Below are 24,448 nucleotides of genomic sequence, written 5' to 3'. Positions count from 1 at the left end.
TAGTTGTGGTGTTAAAATACCCAAACAATTAAGTTTCCGACGATACAGTTCTTTCAGGGACACCCTGTATCATATTGATGGTACCATTCATATTATGCTCATCATATTCGTACATGGTGTGGTTATTGTTTCTTCATAACATACATGTAACATATTAAACGTTACCTGGGTTAACTGTACTGCGACAAACTATGGATCCTTCCCACACGGATAATCAACTTATATTTGAGTTCGTTGTGGTTTACATACTAATTCTAATATGTTTTTCGTGCTTGATGATGTGCTTGTACAAGATACTGCGACGTATATATCGCATTTATATACACTTTTATCTCGCATTATTCCCGAGGAAAAGTAAGACGCGTGGCTCTACAATAAACTTGGACGCTTCACGTCGGGAAAGAGATTTGAATTTCAGCTTTTTGGAAAGAGATTCAAGACACGATGATGGTCGTGAGTGGGGTGACAATGATAATATACATATAGAATGAATAGAAAAGATATAGTGTATGTATTTATTCGCAGCATTGTGTTTGATAAGGTGTGAGAGGAACCCTGATTGGTTATATTGAACATGGTGTACTTTGTACTTGGTGACGAATCTTTCTCTAATAAGAACTGCAGAACTAAAGAACAATATAAATGTGTCACAAAGAATAAGTACAGAGCAGAAGGACAACAACAACAGTTATACTCACGGTGGTGCATCCATGGAACATTAGATGTGGGCTGGTCATAAAGATGTGTCACAAAGCATATGCGAATTAGATCAGCAACACCACATTGTTCTTCATCTTCAATTATGTTTCATTTTTTTCTTTCCATATAGGCCACCATGCTTATAGACGAATCCAATTTCACGCATTCCTGCTCCTCAATGGCAGCCATTAACTATCCCACCTAAAATGTGAGATGATGCGGCCTTGAAGGGTGTTATAAACTGCATTCTATCACCCGTGTAACACGTAGACAAAAGAATGATGACAGTTTACAACACAAAAGAATCTAACATCGAATTTTAAGCGGGTTTAATCCACCCAATTGGGTACTCACAACACCTGTTTGGTGCATGCGGGTACCCAAATATGGCCGACCAAATCCTAACCATGACTTGGCTCATTGGATTCGTCTATACTATGCTTCTTTGACTGGCTTGAGCGTTTCCTTGAGCTTGGTTCGAACAAGATGTGTCTCCGCACGGACCGACCGACCAAACAAACAAACCAATGATGCACATGGTGTTTAATAATACACCCATAGAGCGTTAGTTGTGGTTTGGCCTTAGCTTCTAGCCCATATATTAGATTCTGGAAGTCAGCTTGTGTTTTGCCATTGACGGCTTCAAAACATTGTATAGCAACACAAATCATAAGTCGTTAAAAATAGGAGGAAACTCACGGACAGTGTATTTTTGAAATAACTAACTAATTAAGGATATAGCTGAACTGCAATGACATAAAAATATTCAAGGGGGGGGGGGGCAATTCCACCGGCTCCCCCTTGGCTTAGCCCCTGATTGGCTTTCTACTTTTGTGTTAGAACTACGCGGTATAGGTTTATTTATTTAACGGGAGCTGTTTATGACCAAATTTGAAATGACAATGGTTATGTTCATACATGAAGCAAGATGATGTATGTTGACAAAGCAGGAACGGATATTTGATACTGACAGTGTTCATACTTAAGGGATCTGGAATGAGCGTTCTGAGCGTTTCGACAGTATTTTTTGTGGGACATGAGAGCGCATCAGACATATCAAATTGCATTTTGAATACGAAGAATGTCTTTCTGATATCAAATAATTTTTCATTTTTTGAAATTCACGATATAATACACATTTTATGACAAATTATGTCTCATATAATTTAGTTTTCATATTTGCAATTTTAACCAATTTTAACACACAATGCAAGTGCGCAACATTATAATTATTATTAGTAGTATTATTGTAGTATGAATATATTTCCCATTTATTAGAATCAAACACAAATGAATTTTTGTCAGTAAAATAAAAATGCTTTATAGATTTGACGGTTACCAAACGATCGTATTGACTAACTTTCAACCTTCGACGTCTGGAAAAAAGTTTGAATGGTACTACATTGCGCTATTCCAGTATTTTTCAAATGAAGTCACCGGCACCCATTTAGATGTATATTAAAAAGGTCATGTCTTCCATAGTGGGTGTATTAATTTCATCTGGAATAGCCCATAATTTGTGGCTTTGAAATTGAACAAAAAAGACAGTGATTTCGATAATACTATTGAATTGATAAATGACTCAGTCAAACAAAAGACTCTTTATAGTTACGGTCTCACTTTTTTGCGAAATGAACTGGTGCGTACATTCTCATTCAATTTTTTGCTTTGAAATATATAGAACAAAAGAACAAAATCTCGGAACAAGTGTATCCAACCTGAAATCATAACTTTCGTTTCTGCACTACCTGCGCAAATAAGTCTAGGCTGTAGGCTTATAGTTACAGCAGTTTCTGCTTCAAGTTCAGCTTGCCAAAATGGGTGCAAATTTACATAGTTATTCCATCATCTTGATGCTTGTCGTTCTACAACTACATCAGTCCAATGGAGGTGAGTAAGCTGTGAGGTTATTGATGATATTAATAATTTTGTATTTGTATTTTTAGCGATATACAATCGTTTCATATTTGTTGATGATATTAACTGCAGCAAATTTAGTCAAGTGTAAGCTTACACATGACAATATGTGACCAACCACAACTGAGCCCGGATGTCTCCAGTGCCACTATTGAGATATGCGCTATTGAACTTAACAATAAACAATAGGAAACAAAGGATTTATTGACTGTTTTATTGATTTTTCACTACTTAAATGTCAAGTACTATAGACATGATATACATCATTTTAAACCTAATTTCAAGCAGAATATTTTGGTTGAATATATCAAAAATGATGATTGGCGACTTCAGGGCTCAGTTGTGCTGGATGGTCACATATTGGTAATCTGATCATAAAAAAATGTATGCAGTGAAATCGTTTTAAAATGATATTTAACTTGTCTATAATCTAGTTGGGTTGTTCTCGATATTAAAAGTAGAAAATCATGAAGTATTCTCATATCAAACTATTGACGAGTTTTACCCCTCTGTTTTTCCAAACTAAATTTACATGGATTATATCGACACACAAGGAATCATTTTAAGGTTTGAAGCACCAAACAATAATTATGGCTTTCGTGGTATTGTGCTAGACTGGCTCAGAAACTATTCAAGCACAGAAAACAATTTTGTATGTTGTGTATTCAGAAGTATTCAGAAGTATTTCCGGAAATGTTGGTATCAAGAAATAAAGAAATCAAGAATAAAGTTTTGCTCCAAATCGTATAATTATTATATTTAATTCACTCTAGAAAATCTTGCCCAACCTGAATTATGGAATAACTGTATGAGGAAATACATAACGGGCGATTTGCATGAAGAATAGATTCCTATTTAAATGCAAGTTTTCATTGATTGCATTTCCCCTTTCAGTTTTTATTTCGAGCCAAAGAAATGAGGTAAAACGAGTGAATTGTGATTTCATCCAGCGCTTATAATTCGTGTATTAGCTCGCCGATCGTATTTCATTATTATTGAACGGGCATGGCGGAGCGTTGCGCAGCTGGTATGTACATATATTATGCAGGGGTGCGTGCGCGTGTGTACACATGAGCTGACATCCACGAGACGTGTTAACAAGCACTTGATCGGCGAACTCTGAATAAAACCGGAGATCCCCGGTTTTAATATAAAAATTTCAGTAAACCACGGGGTATCACAATCATGCAAAATGTATAAATTGGAGAAAAAATGAGGGCGTTGATGTGAAGCAAATCACACATTATGGCTTTAAGCAAAATTATAAAAAGCAAAACTCCTCCCAAATGAGATCAAAGTACTATAGAACGCACAGAGCCATCATTGCTGGCCAATTATAACGTTTTGATTGGAATTGGATACGTTAATGTACAGGTACTCCATAAATGAGCTGCGCTCTACATTGAATCATTTTACTAAACGTTATAACATCCATGAGTACATGACATGTTCACGAATTAAAGCCTTCACCAAACGTGCAATTAGCAAAAGTGGTCCTATTCTTTTGAATCTTTAGCATGGAACAACTTAGCGTCCCGCCTTGTTGTTTCACTAAAAAATAATGCTATATCTCGTGTTATATCAGGCGATAGAGACACGGTTGGGTCTCAAAACAATATTTTTATTTCCCTATGTAATCTTTGTAAAACTGGTCATTTTGTCTTTTAGGTATTGTAGTGTAAATTATTTTGGTTGAGTTTCACTTATATTGTTGTTTTCGGTATTACTTTTAAGAGAAAGGCAAACTGTTTGACTTTCCAACCTTTTCCAGAATTAACTATTTTGACGTATTTTGCTTTTCTTTTTAATGATTTTTTATGGAAATAAAAAATGAATATGGTGTTGGTGCTCGTAAAACAGAGGGTATAATTATATCAATATGGGCGATGATCTTTTTCTTTCGAGGGAAAACATGTACCATCAAGTGTCTTGTCTTCTTTATTAACAGCCAATTGCCCACCTGATTGGACAACATTCAATAGCCACTGCTATCTTTATGTCGAAAAGTATACAGATTGGCTAAGCGCTAAAGGAGACTGTGAGGGCCGTGGAGCTGGTCTCGCCAGCATTCACTCATCTGAGGAAAACGAGTTTATTACTACCCTAACAGGCGGTAACGTAAGGGTATGTTTATAGACACACATGTGACCGTCTACCACGAAACGGCCGTAAAGTCGGCCTCCGGTCAATTTTGTTTTATATCCTGTTCAGAAAATATATATAATAAGCTTCAAACTAATATATCATTTGACTTCAAATGATATCCAGAAGCGGAGTTATGGTTTTGTTGAGCTTTTCTTCTTCAGCAAAAGGTACCTTATTTCAGTGCTACATATGTCTATTTTTCCACATGGCTGGTAATAAATATCAAACAGTCATAAGATTTCACACCACCAAATTGTTGTATATGGTCTAAAGTAAGCATTAAAATGAGCAGATATTTGCATAACTTTGGCTAAATTTGGATTTCTCATGATTAGTGATATCAAATCCTGCACGTGTACCACAGATGGGAGAGATCTAGTATTTTTTAATAATTTTAAGCAGTCTTTTCTGTACAGAAACACTGGTATGATTTTGCAGGTAAATTAGGTAATTCCCAGACATCATAGACTTCGAGGGCCAGTCGTAAAATATAATGACGGTCAACCTATATTTTTCCCATTCACAGGGATCAGGCTAGGGCTAATTTCAACCATCATAGTTGTCGCTAAGAACTGAGTCGCTCTTGTGAAGAAAAAAATGACGTTTTCTTGAGGCGAATTTAGTACATATCTATGGGGATTTTTGGTGGTGTGATATCATAGTTGGCGGTCATTTCAAATCATCCACAAGTAGACGAGGTTCAGGAATGTCCTCTCGTTGTTCATTGTAAAATCCCACCACTTGAACAGGATTTAGCCAAAGCAAACAAAGACTAGAGATATTTAAGAATTCTATACATAGGTAGAAGCTTATTATCCTCTTCAACAATATGATTAATGGTTTATTAATTGGTTTATTTGTGTTTGACTGGCACTAACTAAATGAGTAACATGTCGAACCAACTTGAGGTACATATGAATACAACCTTTATGCACATTTTGCGTTGAAGCTCAGAACACAATTTGCCCACTTTACGAGTGGTTTGTGGTGGACGGTCACAAATAATCATTAATTTACATTTATTAAGGGATCTAAAATGAGCGTTTATTGCGTTTCGACAGTATTTTTTATGGGACATGAGAGCACCTGAGACCTATCGAATTGCATTCTGAATACGAAGCATGTCTTTCTGATATCAAATAATTTTCATTTTTTGAAAATCACAATATAATACAAATCTTATGACAAATTATAAAAATTTGATATTTTTCAAATTTTTGATATATGTGACCGTAGCACGAATGAGCCGTAAATGTCCTCAATTGTATTCTGAGTTACAGTAAAATGGGCATGAAGGTCATATTCATAGGTATTTCAATTTGGTGCTACGTGTATCTCATTAAATGAGGTACACGTAGCACCAAATTGAGGTACCTATGAATACGACCTTCATGCCCATTTTACACTGTAACTCAGAATACAATTGAGGACATTTACGGCTCATTCGTGCTGTATTGGTCACATATAACAGTCCTCGAAGTAAATTATATAAATCTAATGATATATTCTAAAAGTGTATGTAGCAGGGAGGAAAAGCCGACGGCCAATTGAAAATTTTGACCTTTCATATTGAAGATATGGATTTTTTCCCAAAAAGACCTTATTTTTTTTGGTGTTTTGGGAAAAAAATCCATATCTTCAATACGAAAGGTCAAAATTTTCAATTGATCGTCGGCTTTTCATCCCACCTACATACACTTTAAGTATAAATCATCAGATTTATAAAGTTTACTTCAACTACTGTTAAATATCAAAAATATCAATTTTTAATGATTTGCCATAAAATGTGTATTAAATTGCGAATTTCAAAAATCAAAATTATTTGATATCAGAATGACATTCTTCGTATTCAGAATGCAATTCGATATGTCTGATGTGCTCTAATGTCCCAAAATAAATACTGTCCAAACGTTCATACCCCACCCCTTAAGACAAATTAAATTAAATTAATTAATTAATACAAGATTGTGTGTATTATCAAAACGTAAAATTTAAAAGAAGGATAAAAGACAAAACCATGATTTAACGTTTATACCAATATATGACAGGAATGGATTATAATATGTTCTTTAATATGCAAATAAGCAAGTTCACACTCAAATGGATTTGTGCATCTATCAGGAACTTTTGTTATGCTAGAATAGCCTTCCGAAATTTACGTGTTGACGGTCGCCGTCTACATACATCAGTGATCATCAATTGAGAAGCTAGGTTGATCTCCGTGTCACAACATGGCTGGTTGCCATTTTTCATTTCAAATTTCATAACGCTATTTTGTCTAACTTTCACGAGCTCTTAATTGTCGAACACAATGAGTGCACGATATCCGCAGTAACTCATAAATGCCATCCAAAACCTAAGAGTCCTAATGAAATTGCTGATGTATAGCTCTCCTTCCATTATATGTTCAATGGGAACTTGGTTGTGGTGCTGTGGTGATAGTCTTCTTTGCCATTATGTTGAAAACGTATTAAATAAAGCGAACATGACATGATTTTTACTTACCTGATTTGAAAAAAAAATGCGCAAAAAGCAGCGCAAAGATGACCAAATTTTCACTTGCATGCACGCATTTTTGAAACGATTTCCTCACTTTTTAAATTCCCAAACGGTCAAAAGTCGCATAATATGACGTCATGTTTAGATTCCTTATCTATATATCTCAATGCGTTCTGAGCAGATTGATGGTCAAAAAACGTCTCTAAGTGCAAAAATAAACAAAAAACCCCGCTACACCTCGCACAGTATGACGGGTAATAGTCATCGATGACGCATGCGCGCCCGTCAATTTCCGGCGCGAACGTATTCTTGTCGCAGACCAGACTACTAACAGGAACCATTCAACTTGCATTGTAGTTTATGTGCATGTTATGTCATATAATTAATTACAGGTTTGGATAGGACTGGACGATGTTGCTGCAGAAGGAGATTTCACATGGACAGACGGTAGCTTGTTGAATTTCACTAACTGGGGAAGTAATCAACCTGACAACGCGGATAACGATGAGCATTGTGTGGATTTTAATTGGAGAGATCCTGGAATATGGAACGACTATACGTGTCGCTCTGCACATCCATTTGTTTGCAAAATGTAATTTATTTTCATTTTTAATTGTTAGGCAATATCAAAAAATGAGTCATTTCAGGTATAGGCAGATAAGCTTGGTAAAAACTTCCGAACGTACCTACTTGTGCGGGGACTGGAACCCAAGACCCTCGTAAGACGGGTCTGATGCACTACCAACTGAGATACACAGGTTGTCCTTGAAATAGGCTAACAAAGCTCAGGTGTGATGCTCATGGTTGACCTGTCCAAGTTAGACAACAATAACTCTAGTTTGTCACCGGATGTACTACTTTCCTAACCATCTCGTCCGACGGACGTCCTGAAATCTTGCCACAATAAATAACTAAGTAGCAGTGGCGTAACACAACACACGGGGGGAGGCTGGAGATATGGGGACAAAATTGATACAATTTTATCCCGGTATCTTCTTCCATTTGGCCCGTTTTAGTCGTCCACAATTATCCTTATTAATTGGCCCATTTAAGCATTAAATTTTGTATATTATGGTAAAGTCACGTTGGCGCTCGAGCTCAAGTTAACCAAAGCTCACACTGAAATCGAAGTTAACCAAAGCTACACATACTCAAAACATGGACAGGTTACTCTCAGGAAGGACAGGTTGCTTTAATAAGAGCAGCATGCCCTGCGGATTAGTTGGTTGTTAACTGAATTGTACACCCTTTAACACACACCGATGCATCCCTTCATATTATCGAAAAACATTAATCGTAGCTCTGTGACATTTAACTTTTAGCTCATCGACAGATTGGACAATGGAATGTATCAGCGGTCCGTGTCAGAATGGTGGTCAGTGCACGAGCAGCGGTACAGGTTTCACTTGCACCTGTGCCTTTGGATGGGAAGGAACGAACTGAACTGTGAAACTAATGCAGGTAATACTTACTTTGAAATATGATTGTGTGACAAGGAAATAATTCGAAAGAAAATCGTTACTTCACTCACAGTGTTGCTTTGAAGAAGTCACATATTCAGACTGTTACCTGATAAGACCAGAATTTACCGGGGGGTGTCATATTGTATGCTTGTTAATGTGATATCCCATTAGACAGGTCCATCTCAGGGAAAAAATACTGCATTTTCCTGCCAAAAGCTTGGGTCGGGTGTACAGTCATTCTGCTTTAAATTAGCATTGAGTGACCCGTTCGCAAATTTGGGCGCCATATTGGACTCAAGTACACTTTTGTTGTGGCCTCTCGATTTATTTTGATCATCATGGTTCAATAAACATACAAGCACCTTTGAAGTTTCAGTACTTGCATATTATGACAATAACGACACATGGACTCATTTGGGTCATTTCATCATATCTTTCAAAGGTAGCCATATTGCATTGGGTAATATTGGATCAACGGTGAGTCCATTTAGTGAATTACCTTTTTTTGTGCGCATATGGCAACCGATATCTGTATATAAGTTGAAGGTAAAATGAAATAGTTCCATAACATTCTAAGTCTTCAAACACGAGTTATTACGGATTTTAGTGGATTTTGGGGATTTTGGCCGCCATCTTGGATTAAGTGGCCCCTGGGCTTATTTTACTTCTTACATACAAAGTAACATACATGCCAAGTATGGTTTTGGTAGGAAAAAGCAGTACTTTTTTTCCTGTGATGGACCTGTCTATATTGGCAGCGCAGTGCTCTGAATTGATTAAACTCTGTTCTAAAGGTGATAATGTTTACATTTATTATTTTAGCTATAAACGTAGAATTTGTCAGTGGTACCACCGGCAATTCTGGCAGGATAATGGTAGGACACGATAGCACGTGGTACGATGTATGTCAAAACGGATTCGACTACACCAGAGAAGCCCTAGTCATTTGCAGACAACTTGGATATTTGGGAGGATGGTTTCAATATCTTACGGCCGAGAATCCATATGGAATTGTAATTCATTGTAGAGGACGTATGTATACTACATCCTTACTTAATACCACGCCCACTAGCTATATATAATAATTATAGAGGGCGTTGAAACCGAGGGAAAATTTGCTTAAAATGGTCAAAAGTTGGCTAACAAGTACAAAAAGTCCTACAAATCTTGAATATCAGGGTGGTGAGCATCTCAGGGCATACTCAGGGCAAGGGTTGATCACGAAGTTAGAGATGGACTATACACATTGTTTTTGGCTTTCAACCGGTACCATGCAGTATCAGAGCAAATACTTTGATCAGAGTAAAATAAGAAGCCTAGATAACAACATTTTGATGCGAATTCCCACCGATTAAATAGCATCAACATTACTTTGGGTAAATTGATTTTTTAAAGTAACGATTTATTAAGGTTCAATAGCGCCTGACATGCGACGCACTTGTGTGTAACTCGAATATTACGAATACTCTCACGATTCAATCATGACTATGCTAGAATTAAAATCCCCGTATACCATACGAATCTCTCCGTCATACCATACACTCGGCATGTGCTGTGTTAAACTCGTCATGTACTGATGAGTTTACACTTGACATGTACACTCGAAATATATGGCGTTAAACTCGAATATTAGTGTGGTAAATCTAGTAAGACGCAAGACCAGCCATAAATCGCCCAGTTATCACACACACGGCGAGTTTATGTTACCACAGTAATTTCAATATGTCGAGCGTACCACTATAATACCGAGCGAGGTTTGGGCACTATAGGGCGAGAGTATCATTATACAGGACACGTTTTGAACACAGTTCAAGAGTCCACAATATCGGCCGATTTTTGAGCAGTATAGGTCGAGAGTACACCGGCCCGGGTACACCGGTCGCATTTTTAGCACTATAGGTCGAGAGTAGACACGTTTTGAACACTATAGGTCGAGAGTATACCACTACACTCCTAGTATAGGGGGCACAACTTATAAGTTCCCCCTAATGCTTTTTGAAAGAAATCGAAAACTATTTAACGAAATGTAAAATTGTAAAAAGTTATAAGTAACCATATTTGTTTTACAAATCTGGACCAATTTGTAGTGTCACACATCATTGCGTTCGGTCACAATGATTCATTATGTAAACAAAGAAGCAGCTTGAAAAGTTGCACCTTGGTCCATAGGAGTCAATTTTCAAACAATACAGTATGTCAGGTCTGTTCATGTGTTTGTAATGGAAATAAAACTTAAAGTCTAGATGTTCAGTAGGTAATGTGTCCTCCTACATTGTTAACAAGTGCATTACAACGTTGGCGCATGCTGTTTATTTAAAGTCTGGATCCGTTGCTGGTTTCAGCCAAATTCACTATACGCTGGCGAAGTTACGTAATAATCAGATTAACTACCATAGCAATAGGTGAAAACAATAATATTTTTGAATATACCGCGCTGCACTGATACGTTCACGCGGTACCTCTGCATTGAGCCATATCATGCTGATCACTTGCACCTGTAAGATTAGTATCTTTGAAAAGGCCAGTATTGTATTCAATCTATGATTGCAGACATACACAGCTGATGAGTGTAACCTGCTTGTAGTGCAGCGCGATATGTTCAAAATTGTTTTCACCTATTGCTATGGTAATTAATCCGATTAATTACGTAACTTTGCCAGCGTATTGACATGTCCTGACGAACAGACGTGACACGTCCACGAGGTGCTCTCGGCTGATTTTTCACTTCTCCTTTGACCTGCAATTTTGTTCTCAATTTTCGAATCACATTGGACACAACTTCCACACGACGAGCAATTTCTTTCACTGGTACATTTTCATCCAGCAAACCTATTGGTCGACCGCGAAGGAAATCGGGCAAACGTGGCATTTTAAAAATCACTTTTCACATGTGATGAACTACTGGCGATGTATGGTCTATTCTCACCGCAGTACATATCCCGCCCAACTCAGCCATGTATCGATTAAAGAGAAGAGAATTAAACACCTGCTTTGCTTTTGAAAAAGAAGAAAACAAAGGTTAGGGCCTAAGTTTTCTTTAACAAACACATGAATATTCCTGGCCTACTATACTGTATTGTTTTAGAGTTAATTGCCTCCTATGGACTCAGATGTAACTTTTAAAAACGGTCTCTTTTGTTGACATAATGAACCATTGTGACCAAACGCAATGACGTGTGACGCTATAATTTTGATCATATGTGCAAAACAAATCAGACTATATTTTTCGATTTATTAAAAAAAGTATTTAGGGGGGGGGGGGGAACTTATAAGTTGTGGACCCTATATGATAGTTTAAGGGGGTACTACACCCCTGGCAAATTTTGTGCATATTTTTGCATTTTTCTAAAAAATTATAACACATTGGTGACAAGTTGAATATGTATATTATAGGGCAAGGACTACAACTACTGTACTGAAAATTCAGCAACTCAAAGCAAGTAGTTATTGATTTATTGATCAAATATTGGTTTTCCTCATTTTTGACTGTAACTCCACAACTGTTGTCTGTGCTGAAATAAAATTTCCAGTGCAGTACTTGTAGTCCTTGCCCCTATAATATACATATCTTACTTGTCCCCAATGCACTATAATTTTGGAGAAAACTTCAAAAATAGGCACAAAATTGGGCAGGGTGTAGTACCCCCTTAAAACGGTACTGGTTAGAAGAAAAATAATACGATTTATATTAAAAGTTGTTTAAAAAGACGTTTTTCGTCCTTAAACTACGTTGTTTAAAGCATATAAACTGCAAGGATTAAAAAGATTGCGCAGTTTACGACAAATAGTTTACGAGTTTAAGCAATATCTGTTTAAATCGTTTCAGATCCGTTAATTTTTCGCAAGTTAAAGGAAAGCATCGCGTGTCGCGTAATTTAACCAATTATTGTTTAAAATGACATAAAGCAATGGCGAACACACATGTGTGTGGATCGTGTTGCTAACGCTTCCTGAAACTCCATTCAAAAGATAGGTTTTGAGTCATTCAAGTTTGAACCAAAGTCGAGATTCGTTTGATAGGTTATGCATGGGATTCTCTGGGACATTAGATTGCAACATTCTTATTTATTTTGCACTTTTTGCAGTAGAAAATACTGAAAAAGCTGGGCCAGGTAATTTATTGCAGGGCCAGTTGGAGGGCCAGTAGAAAATTGAAGCCTAAGTCTGTCTCTGATTGAACCAGTCGAGTTTTGAGCAGTATAGGTCAACAGTCACATCTTTCACACCTAATTGTTCATATGTCTGGTTAATGAGAAATAAGCCCGGGAAATAAGGACGATTCCATGTGAAGTGTAGGGCCTACTGATGTATTTGATATAATGCTATTTATTTCATATTTGTAGATACTTCAAGTCACATTTTTTAAAAATTAAGCTCTGGTGTGAAATTATATTTGTGACATATATGTTTGGACAACTGGATGTAACTGGTAGCTACTGTTGATTGTATTGCTTATACTATAAAGGAGCTGAGCGTGATAGGTCATGGACATAGGCTGTAAAGTTGTGCATACTGTGTCTTTTATAAACCATAAATAAATGAATACTTATGATTAGCTGTAGGCCTATTTCACCAAGCGATTGGATTCTATGCAGTATTAAAGGGAATAAGGGACCGTTCATTATTAATGCGGGAGGGGGGCCGGGAGAATGTTGAGCTTTATGGGTGAAAAATACCTAACCCCCCTATTGCGATGAATCAATTTTACGTAACCCCCTATTGAATCAAACAAAATCACATAACCCCCCCCCCCCCCGCAGCACAGAGATTGGGATTTTGACACGGGGTGGAGGGGTGAGGTTGGAAACAATTTCTTGAAGTATAGTGAATCTAGCTCTTTTTTGCAACGAAACAAGTTCGCGCGCAAAAATTTTAGCCATTTTGAAGCTAAACTGATGAAATATGGTGCAATAGTGGAATAAATTCGCGCGAAGCGCACACAAATTTTGGGACTAAAATGGCCAAATATAAGGTTAATTTGGTAAGAAACCCACATACAGGAGTCGACATTGGGGGTATTTATCCCCCCGTCCCCAGGATCTACACCTTATGGTGGCGTACCGGTACCAAGTTTCTTTTTCGACATTAGGGGGATGGTGGAGGAATAAGAACAAATTTCTTGAAGTATAGTGAATCCAGCACATTTTGGCGGTTGACTATATGATCATGGTACAAATGCGCGCGAAGCGCGCAATCTTTTTTACCATTAGACAATTATGTATGGTATGATTGATATTGTTACTATATCATATGCAAGACCTTACTTGGTATTAGAAATAATAGTGAATGACTATTAAATTTCACATGACCCCCCTATCAGGAGAAATAAAATCACATAACCCCCCTGTTTGTCAAAGTGAAAATCACATAACCCCCCTACATTTTTCCCGTCCCCCTCCCCCATTAATCATGAGCGGTCCCTAAACAGCATGTGAATTTAAAAACAGACAATTTATAAAACATTATGTAGGACAGACAGTTATAGTTGATCTGCCTTACATGAAATGCTGCCCTGAGTCAGTGATGATTGTTTACACAGTAAAAAATATTTTAAACAACTGTTTAAAATTTTTAAACAACACTGTTTACGCCGGTCACTCTAACAACTTCTGTTCAAAGTTTAAACAACCTTGGGTTGTTTAAACTTTAAACATCCAATAATTGTTTAAAATTTTAAACAATTTTTTAAACAACCATTTTTAAACATCTGGGTTGTTAAACTTTATTTGTTAAAATGCACACAGTTGTTTAAAGTATTTTAAACAACAAATGTTTAAAACAAACAGTTGTTTAAAGCTGTTTATGTCTGTTGTTTAAAACAATTGTTTAAAAGTGTTAAACATTTTTGTTTGTTGAAATCAATTTACTTGGGAGAATGGGCAAGAAGAACTGACTGTAAAACATGAACATCAGCCCCATGCATCTGTGCATGAGCAGTGTGAATGTGATACATTCAGAGGTAAGTGTTTGGTTCAAATGATATTGTTTGATGTGGTTAAAAGCTTATACTCACACTGTACTTGTCACGGCTGCATGCCTGCATACTACTACACATTGCATCATTTAGCATGAACAACACACAACTGTGTGTTCATCATGTTCATATAATACTCTGTCACATCAACAAATATTTAAACCAAACACTTACCTCTGAATGTATCAATTAGGTCTGCCATTTCCCACTTTTGGAGCAAGTCAATCACATAGTCATGATGATGAATCTGACCTCATTTCAAGGAAGGAAACCCCTCTTTTGTTAAATTCGATCTTTTTTAAACAACGTTGTTGAAAAGTTCCTTTTTTGGTATTATTCATGAATTAAACACACACTGTTTAAAATCCAAGGACTGTCTTTTAAACAATGTTGTTCAAAGTTTGAACAACATCGTTTTAAACAGCGACATGTTAAACAGTGTTTTTGCTGTAACATTGAATTCTTTCATTTCGGATGTAATTTTATCCACTTTTTTTTTAAACTTCAAAGAAATTCACTTTGTTTGGCAATTATGATTTTGAATTTCCAAATCATACATATACGCACAAACATCTCCAATACATTTTACTACTAATGTTTAAACGCCCAAAACGCATTGCGCATTATACGTATACTATTCAAAATGCGATACGTGTGCGAACACAGTACGCGTATATGACAAACAAGTGTGGTTACGCACAAACATGCGTAGTACATAATTAGCCTCTCGTTATAAAAGGTCAGCAGACCTTGCTCGTCCTTCAACATGTTTGAGGGGAGTATGCCGATTTAATTTGGTTACGTAAGGTATCCTTTCAAAGCAAACACTATGGACCACAAGAGCCTCGTCCAATGGCACAGTCCAATAACCTCAATTACATAATCATAGTGCAAAATTTGACCTCAAGTTGCAGAGTATGAGTTTTTGTATCCAAATCTTCAAAGGTCATTCAATGAATGTACACATGTATTGGGGTATAAAGGAAGACACCTTATCCCAGTGTCGAGGAGCTGAAAATTACCTTTTACCAGCATTTTGGCACTTTTTGCCAATTCTTTCCATCTATGCTGGTTTTTCTCCAAATGGGTACTATATTTTGTCCCTTTTGGATGCTCCTACCTACACTACTCTATATTTCATCCTTTTCTACTTTTCATCCTTCTATCTGTCTACCTTCTCTACCTTGAAACTTCCTTTCACAACACAGCTGGTTAGGAAAGGTGAGCCAAATTAGTTGGCTTGGTAGCTTGTTTTATTGTCTGGTGTTGTTTTTGGATTGGAGCTTCCGTCCTAAGTTTCGTAGAGGATGGGAGTTCTTATTCCACATACTAGGGTAAAGGCGCTGAATTCCAGTACTGATGGGTACATAAATCATTTCACACTGGCGGTACAGGACACAGATCCCCAGTGTGAAGGTGACAGCGTAACCCCACACGGGCATCAGGAAATGGGCGATGCCGTCAATTAAATCCGGACTGTGGACTAAAAGGTTGTCCACAGACGGACATCATCGTCCATTTCCTTTTGTCGGGTAAAAGCTAGTGTGGGTGCCAGCTTGTGTTGTGTCTATTCTTACCTCTTCCTCTTCATCTTTTCTTTCTTCCTGTCCCAATCATAGAGTTTTGTGTAGAAATGTGGATGAACCTCACTGCCTTGTGAGCGCCTCGGGAGAGGCAAAGGCTAGGGAGTAAACCTTACACAAATCCGGAGTGGAGCCCCTAAGGCGGTCTGGTGAATGAACGTCAACACCTTCCGGCAGCTCCTGCATCCAAGTTGATGCCAAACGTATTGCTTCGCTCTCCTTTGGACTACATCAACGAGGCCAAGAGGGGGACTCTGATTACTGGGCAGCTCAGAGTCTCCAAAAAAAATTTTGCCCATATTGGAGTAGCCTATCCCAATGGCTCTAAATCTTCATCATGGGCCAAAGAGCGGAAGAGGAAGATTTACTTCTCAACGGTCATTAGGCTGGTGTTGAACATGTCATCATTGGTCAACCTTCCAACACTGGCCAACATGTTCCAGATCAGGGGCGAACTACTACATATTGGTAGATCTCGGCTGCTGTGTGTCCAGAAATAAGCTGAAACAGGGCTGATCACCCGTAAAGCTGCTGGGACTGGACCAAAATAATTCCCAGCAAAATTCATGATTACGAAAACTACAAGCAAATCTTCGAAAATACTGAGGGTAGATGAGCGGCAGTCTACTGTTGACTTCATGACGGACCAGCGGGAACTCGGCACACCATCACGAACTGTTGGCCCTGATTATTGTCGCCTGTCTACCTTCAAACCTCTTGTAATATCTACTTATAATGTCCGTACTGTAAATCAACAAGGGAAAATGCATTAGCTATTCATGGGCTGTGCTGATGCAGGTATTGACATTGCCAGAATTCAAGAACATCGTCTCATTACACCAAGCCCAACCGATGAACTTTGGTCAGATGATAGGAACTGGGTTTTATCATTCAGTTCTGCTACCAAGCAAAGGCACGGAGGAGTTGGTCTGGTCATGTCCAAGCACATTCACAGATGTCTTAAGAGTGTTGAAGCTGTTTCCGAGAGGATACTATTTGTAACATTCCATGGCAACCCTCAGCTCAGCATCACTGTTGTATATGCACCCACTGAGTGCGCAACATCTTCTGACAAGGAGGAATTCTATTCATCTCTATCTGACCACCTGGATGGTATGAAAAGACACAACATCCATCTCATCCTCGGCGATTTTAATGCCAGAATAGGAACAGACAGTCATCTTTCCCATCCTTGGGTCATTGGTCCACATTGCTACCATGATTCAACAAATGACAATGGTGAGCGTCTGGTCAACACCTGCCAGGAGTACAATCTCAGACCGGCCCAGATGAGATTCCCGCAACCCAGGAACCGTCTCTGGACTTGGACCCATCCAGCTGGATCAACCCATGCACAGCTAGATCACATACTAATAAACAGCAAGTGGGTAAATTCTCTCCGCAACTGTCCAGCATACAACTCAGTAGAAGTGGACTCCGATCATCGTATTGTGAGCATCCGTCTAGCTGCCAGTCTGCGAACTAGCAAAGGAAAACCTTGCAAGAGACCAAAATTCAACTGGAAGAAGTTGCAAGATCCTGATACAAAGGAGGAATTTCAGCTGGAGCTATCAAACAGATTCCAGGTCTTGAGCATGGATGACAGCACACCCATCTCTGACAGGTATGAGACCTTCGAAACAGCGGTCCGTGAAGTTGCCGAGAAAGTTATTGGAAAGCAAGAGCCATGCGGACTACCAAGTTGGGTATCAGATGCAACCATCAGACTTAAACTTGAAAGGGGTGAGGCCAAAAAGCGGTACTCCATTTCAAAGTCTCGTCAATCTAGAGAAAGATGGAGGAACTTGAACATATATGGTCAACCGTCTAGCAGCATGGTTCACCACCAGAGAAATTTATAATGTTTTGAGATGTAAACATGGCACAGCGAAAAACTAAATAGGCTTGCTGGAGAATGTTCATTCTGTATTAATTAGTTTTGATTACAACCTACGTCATTATCATCATCATCGTGGTCATCATCGTTATCATCATCATCATCATCATCATCATCATCATCATCATCATCATCGTCGTCGTCGTCGTCATCATTAATATTATCACCATCATCATCATCATTATCATAATGACCATCATCACCATAATCATCATCATCACTACCATTGTCAAAGGAATACATTCCTTAAATCACGTTTTTAAACTTCGAGCCTAGTTTGCCACCAAAAATATCAACTACCAGATAAGACTCAAATAAAAATAACGTGAACTATTTACAGCCCATTTACAAACAAATTTGTTTTAGATAATGATTTGGAAATTCAAAATCATATTTCCAATACAAAGTGAATTTCTTTGAAGTTTTAAAAAAAAGTGGATTTAATTACATCCGAAATGAAAGAATTCGGTGTTCTGTGTAGATAAGTGTTTGATGTGCTTTGGATTCTGCCCAATTTAATGTTAGGAATATAATAATTTGATACACGGTAACAGTTCATTTGTTGCAGATATCATAAGAGTAGGCCTGTTCTTACAAGTCAGCGCTTGCATTGTTTATACTTTTAAAAATTGCATTGTGTGTATTGACTAGGCCTATATACTAGTACATTGTATGGTCTTGCAGTCATCCAGGAGCCATTTACTTAAAGGTTATTTCATTTGGGCTGGTTGTTCACATGGCAAATTAAGTTTAGTAGTTAACACAGAGGTATTTTTCTTAACCATATAATGTGATGCGATCAAGCAAAATCAGTCGGAACTCGGAAATATTAAATTTTCAGTTTTTATAGGATAGTACAAGGCATTTAAAACGCTGCATTTTGCAGAAAACCCCATTGAAATTGAACAACGAGTTCCAAAGATATGAGCAATTAAAGAATTTCCAAAACAAGAGGAAACAAAGGGAAATATTTCCGTTGTTTGGCTGTATCTCAAAATCAATATTTCCGAGTTCCGACTGATTTTGCTTGATCGCATCACATATATTAATCAAGCATGGCATGATAGTCAATTTTAGACAAATATAAACACGTTTATGTATTTATAATTATTGAATTGGCAGCACGACATGCACTGTGGATAATATACAATTATATTACGGTAATGATAATATCTCGAGGCGGGAACAGCCAATGAGTCAAAGATGCATAGGCCTATGCCTATGTAACATTCATTTCAGTAGGGCCGAAGCACACCACTATCACGACTATGGTGTTTTATGTATAAATGCCACATACTGACACAGCCAACCTATTTCGACATTGTTTCTAGTAATTAGCATCATGTCTCATTTCTATAGACGAATCCAACGAGCCAAGTCATGGTCATGATTTGGTCGGCCATCTTTGGTTTCCCGCTAGCACCAACCTGGGGTTTTGAGCGCCCGATTGTGCAAATCATAAAGCCGCCTAACACCTGGAGAAGATGCAAAGACGAGGAGGGTTAATAGTATACAAATACAACATGTTTTGAGGGGAAGTAGTCAAAACTACTGGTCCCTCGGTGTTGGATGATTTGACTACTTCCCGACGCGTCATATAAAACATGTTGTATTTGTTTTACTATACCTCATAAATATTTTCACTATCACGGTAAAATCGTAAACAAAAGTCAAAACACACACCAGTCAACGTGCCGGCCGGTATGGTAAATAAGCTTAATATTTTGCTTACCTGATTTAATTGCATGATTTCTGTTCAATCAATATTTACATTTTGACCTATATTATTCAGATTTTCTTTTTAACTTTCCAAAAATAACATTTTGTTTCATAAAACGTCAAATTCGCGTGTTATTATCCATCGGTAATCTCGGCAAAATAAACGCATCTGCAGAATCACCGTTGTGTAGCATACTGCTACGTCTGAAGGAACGATGACGCGCGGGGTCGAGACACCGTGTGGTAGTAGGGGTGCGGAAGTTTTTACTACTTCCCCGCGTTCGCGTAATTGCACAGGCGCGGGGAAGTAGTCAAAATACCGTACTCGGACGCTAGCGTTATTAACCAATAAGATGTCTGGATTACCTAATAAATATTTATGAGGTATAGTAAAATAATATATACAATAGAGGTAATCCTGTCGCATCTATTCATACATAGTCCTTTTGTTCATCCATTTGTACATCTATGAATAGATGCGACTGGATTACCTGCGGAATTATCTCTATTGTATTATTCTATTAACCCTCCTCGACCTTATCTAGGTGTAAGGCGGCTTTTATTTGCACAACTGTTGGAACTGTATAATTGTGTTGTAAACTTAAATCATTCCTTTGTCTACCTGTGTTTTCGCGGAAGGTGTAAAACGGGTGATGGAATGCAGTTTAAAATTTCCGCCAAGGCCGAATCATTTCACATTTTGGATGCATTGCAGCCGACGGGGACCCAACTAAAGGCTGCTAGGCAGGTGTAGGAATGCGTGTATTTGGATTCGTCTATATTTGCAACAATAGTTTCCATTATTTATCATAGAACTCTGAGTTATCCCATATCTGCAAGTCTTGAAATGTCAAGCTGTGTTTCGTCCATGGTGACCTTTTCCCATGGTGTAGTCTCTTATCTACACCAGGCACAAAAAGAAACTCGTCAGTTATATTCATCCTTGCTGTTCAAAAACTTGATAATTTTGGATTATTTTTAAAACTTGATAATTATGGAGGCGAATATCTTGGTCAATTCTTGCTCAATATTCACGAACAGGGTGTCAAATGAGAAAGAAAAGTCCAATTAACAAAATGTATATTTCAGAATAATCCAAAATTATCATGTTATTGAACAGCAAGGATGAATATAACTGACGAGTTTCTTTTTGTGCCTGGTGTAGATAGACCTACGCGAAACAACACATGAAATCGAATCTAAGATGACGTGCTTTATCCGTGAAATCGACTGACTTTCCTTGAAACAATTCCACCAACGTTGAATTAAAAAAAAAAAATCATTCCTAAAAAGAAGAAAAAAGCCGTACATTTTTCATCATCATATCAACACAAGAAACCCGTTTCTTCACACCTTATTGTTCACACGGTTGTTAGCAACAACACAATAGCTTTCTTTAGGTCAACATGTTTTCTTGACGAATTTCCGTTTTATTCATCTGTTCATATAGCCTAGAAACGACCAATAATCTGAACCAAGTAATACGTCCCGTGCGAGTTCTGGCTCGCCCTGTCCGACAAAAATGGTGTTCTACTGGCACCAAAACCTTTATTTTGATGGAGAGGAGGTAGGAATGAAGTTGTTGATTGAACCATCTGCCTGTACCTACCATTTTTAGTGAACCGAGCTCTTATCCCACATGAACACTTTCAATATTAGGATTTTTTATTTAACCTGACAAAGCCTGACAAAGCCACTATTAGAACTGTTGTTTTTCGCCATCGGAGATTGAACCTCAGACTTCTAGCTCCAAAGTAAAATATTTTGCATTAGGGACGCACCATTAGACTTCAAGGGGGGGGGGGTGGAGGAAGTTGGGGTAGGGGCAAGATTTTTTTTTTTGCCGCCAAAGGCGACAAGTTTTTTTAAAATAATTTTCATGCATTTATACAGTTTGGTGAGCAAAGTTTTGTTTTTTTTGCTCATGTAGGGGGGAAGTTTTTTTTTCTTCAAAAACTTCCTTCCCACCCCCTTGAAGTCTAATGGTGCGTTCCTTACTGTATCTTGTTGTTTAGGTTATGGCGAATCTCTGGACTTTTGTGAATCAGTAGGTCCGCAGGCGCAGGCATGTATCGACGATAGTATCGTTGGCGTAAAGTGCTATAGTAAGTACTATATAAATATATAAACATCTCAACAAAAAAAATGCCTAACCCCCCTTTAAATAATGGCCCTTATTCAAAAACCGGCTTTTGAATTACAAATCTGTAAAATGCGTTGGAAGCAGAATTTATTTCTGCGCATTTTGACACCTCATTTGATACGATAGCTCAGAAAATAAAACACCGGTCAATTGAATGTAGTGAGGTCCAGATTTGAAAGTTGCACTTACCATGCTTACAACACAATACAAAAACACTCAGATATCATTACACAGATTTTCTTCCATTAACTGAATACAAATCAATAGAATTTACTGTAACTTTCAAATCTTGGGTTACATTGATTTAAATTTACGCTGTGACGTCAGTATTTAGACAATAGCTACAAATGAGGTGTCAAAATGCGCAGAAATAAATCTGCTTCCAACGCATTTTACAGATTTGTAATAAAATCGCCCGTTTTTTGAATAATGGCCATTATTTAAGGGGGGTTAGTTACTTTTTTTGAGATGTTTAACTGCATACTACGAGTTCGGTGAGATAACCACGGTCCTATGTGCATAGATAATGCTTAGTAGTAGATCATTACTCTATACAAGTGTAACTGGGTGTGATATTGGTGGTTCTCTCCAGATGGATGACGATGGAGAAATTAATCGAACCGACAATCAGTCGTGGGGGCCAAATAAGACGGAAGACTTGATGTAATCCGTCATAAATCTAAACCTGTGCATATTGTGACAATTTGATTGATACGGTCGTGTGCAGAAGCCTATTAGCACCAATTTGATACCAAATTTGCTAGCAAAAGCACAAAAATCCGACCGTCATTTGAACGTCATTTGACGATGATTCAACCTTGATATATTATTATGTTGCGCACACTGTGCATTTAATTAAATAGCAATTTAGTCACAATATAGAGTAGCTTTGAATCTATTTAACTAGCGTACGTGTTGATACTGCCCAGACCATTACTCAGATAATGTGGCGTAAGAAACAACTTCAGCCTTGATCTTTAAAAGTTTACATGAATACATGTCGTCGTCCATATTCCATAGTGGCGTATAGTGGGGCGCCGCGAATAAACAACTTTTCGAGAAAATCGGGTTTGAAGAAAATCGAGTTGTGTTAATCAGACATTCATTATATTTTGTAAATGATGAGAAATTTCTGTAGTAAACTAAATAGATTTTATTGTTATATATTTTTCAAAAGAAATAAATACATACTATTGCTGGCAAACTGAAAATAAAACTATACGTCACTATGGAAAACAAACAAAACGCAATACCCTAACCTAACGTTAACCGTACGCCACCTCGGTCGCCGTGTAATCCCTATGGCGTTACTTTTCGTCGTTCGTAGTCCATAGTGGCGTATAGGTCCGATACGTGTACGCCACTATGACATACGATGTTTTTCATTTTTGCCACTATTTCATAATTATAAAATGTGTATAAAAAGTGGCGTATGGTCGATACGCCACTATGGAATACAAAAATGTCACTTTGTAACTATACGCCACATTTAATTAATTAATTACTAATTAATTAGCTAGTTATGACTGATGAGACTTAGAAAAAATGAAAGAGAACATCATTAAAAACATATGTGCCAATTTTCAAAAAAATGACCAAAAATCACTATACGCCACTATGGAATACAGCCGACGATGTGGTTAATATTGTTCACCAAGATTTACCTGCTTTTGATCAGATATCATTATTTTTTCACCCGTTTAAACGTTTAGATGACAGTTCTGTCCAACTGGTAGATGGACCTACTGAGCAACCCAACATTGGAAGAGTTCAAGTACAATATGACGACACTTTAACAGACGTATGTTTCCAAGGAGGTGATACAGATGATCCATGGGACTTTGACAATCTTGAAGTTCTTTGCAGACAGCTAGGGTATCCAGGGGTATTGAATACCTTCAACATTACATTGAAAAACGGCGCATCTACCGCTTTTGTATTTACCGACGACTATAAATGCCATGATGGTGAATAATGTTATCCTAAGGTAGTTTTTGGTTTAAATGCAGCGTTTCCCAACAAAATAAATAAATAAATGATAATGCCTTTTACTAGTCTCAAACAAATTGTAAGTTTATTTGAAAAATTTCAAAGAATTGACAACATTTCGACGGCTTGGGTGAGAAAACATGGCAATAGGTGGTGGTAAAAAATGTTCAAAGTCAATTATCTAAAACTTTATGCAAGAGGCGCTGTTTGTTCCCATCTTAGTGGAATTATTAGCCCCTTATGTACCCGGAATATGTTCTCTGAATAAACATTATATTGCGCTTTTGATAGTGTTGATGTCTCATTCACATCAAATTTGTTGAATTTTAGACATTGGTTATTTCATTCAACCGATATAGCAATTTTATTATAACTACGATTTCTCAGCTTTTCTCGTTATCGCACGTAGCGTAAATTGCT

General features: G+C 37.6%; 1 protein-coding gene across 2 annotated transcripts; it reads left to right on the top strand.

Moving 5' to 3' along the window:
• Positions 1-2,465: 2,465 nt before the first annotated feature.
• On the top strand, positions 2,466-24,003 carry LOC140156343 (galactose-specific lectin nattectin-like). 2 transcript variants are annotated; one of them, XM_072179314.1, is made up of 7 exons: positions 2,466-2,589; positions 4,565-4,734; positions 7,653-7,852; positions 8,583-8,721; positions 9,546-9,755; positions 21,912-22,001; positions 23,752-24,003. In XM_072179314.1, the coding sequence occupies exons 1-4, from the start codon at positions 2,517-2,519 to the stop codon at positions 8,701-8,703; spliced, it is 564 nt and encodes a 187-aa protein (XP_072035415.1). In that variant the 5' UTR covers positions 2,466-2,516; the 3' UTR covers positions 8,704-8,721; positions 9,546-9,755; positions 21,912-22,001; positions 23,752-24,003. The 2 variants fall into 2 exon arrangements, with proteins under 2 accessions (XP_072035415.1, XP_072035414.1); XM_072179313.1 differs by having other exon boundaries at positions 4,565-4,740.
• Positions 24,004-24,448: the final 445 nt, after the last annotated feature.

Source organism: Amphiura filiformis, chromosome 7 (genome assembly GCF_039555335.1).
Source record: "Amphiura filiformis chromosome 7, Afil_fr2py, whole genome shotgun sequence".
Lineage (NCBI taxonomy): Eukaryota > Metazoa > Echinodermata > Ophiuroidea > Amphilepidida > Amphiuridae > Amphiura > Amphiura filiformis.
This window is presented reverse-complemented; position numbering and strand designations above follow the sequence as displayed.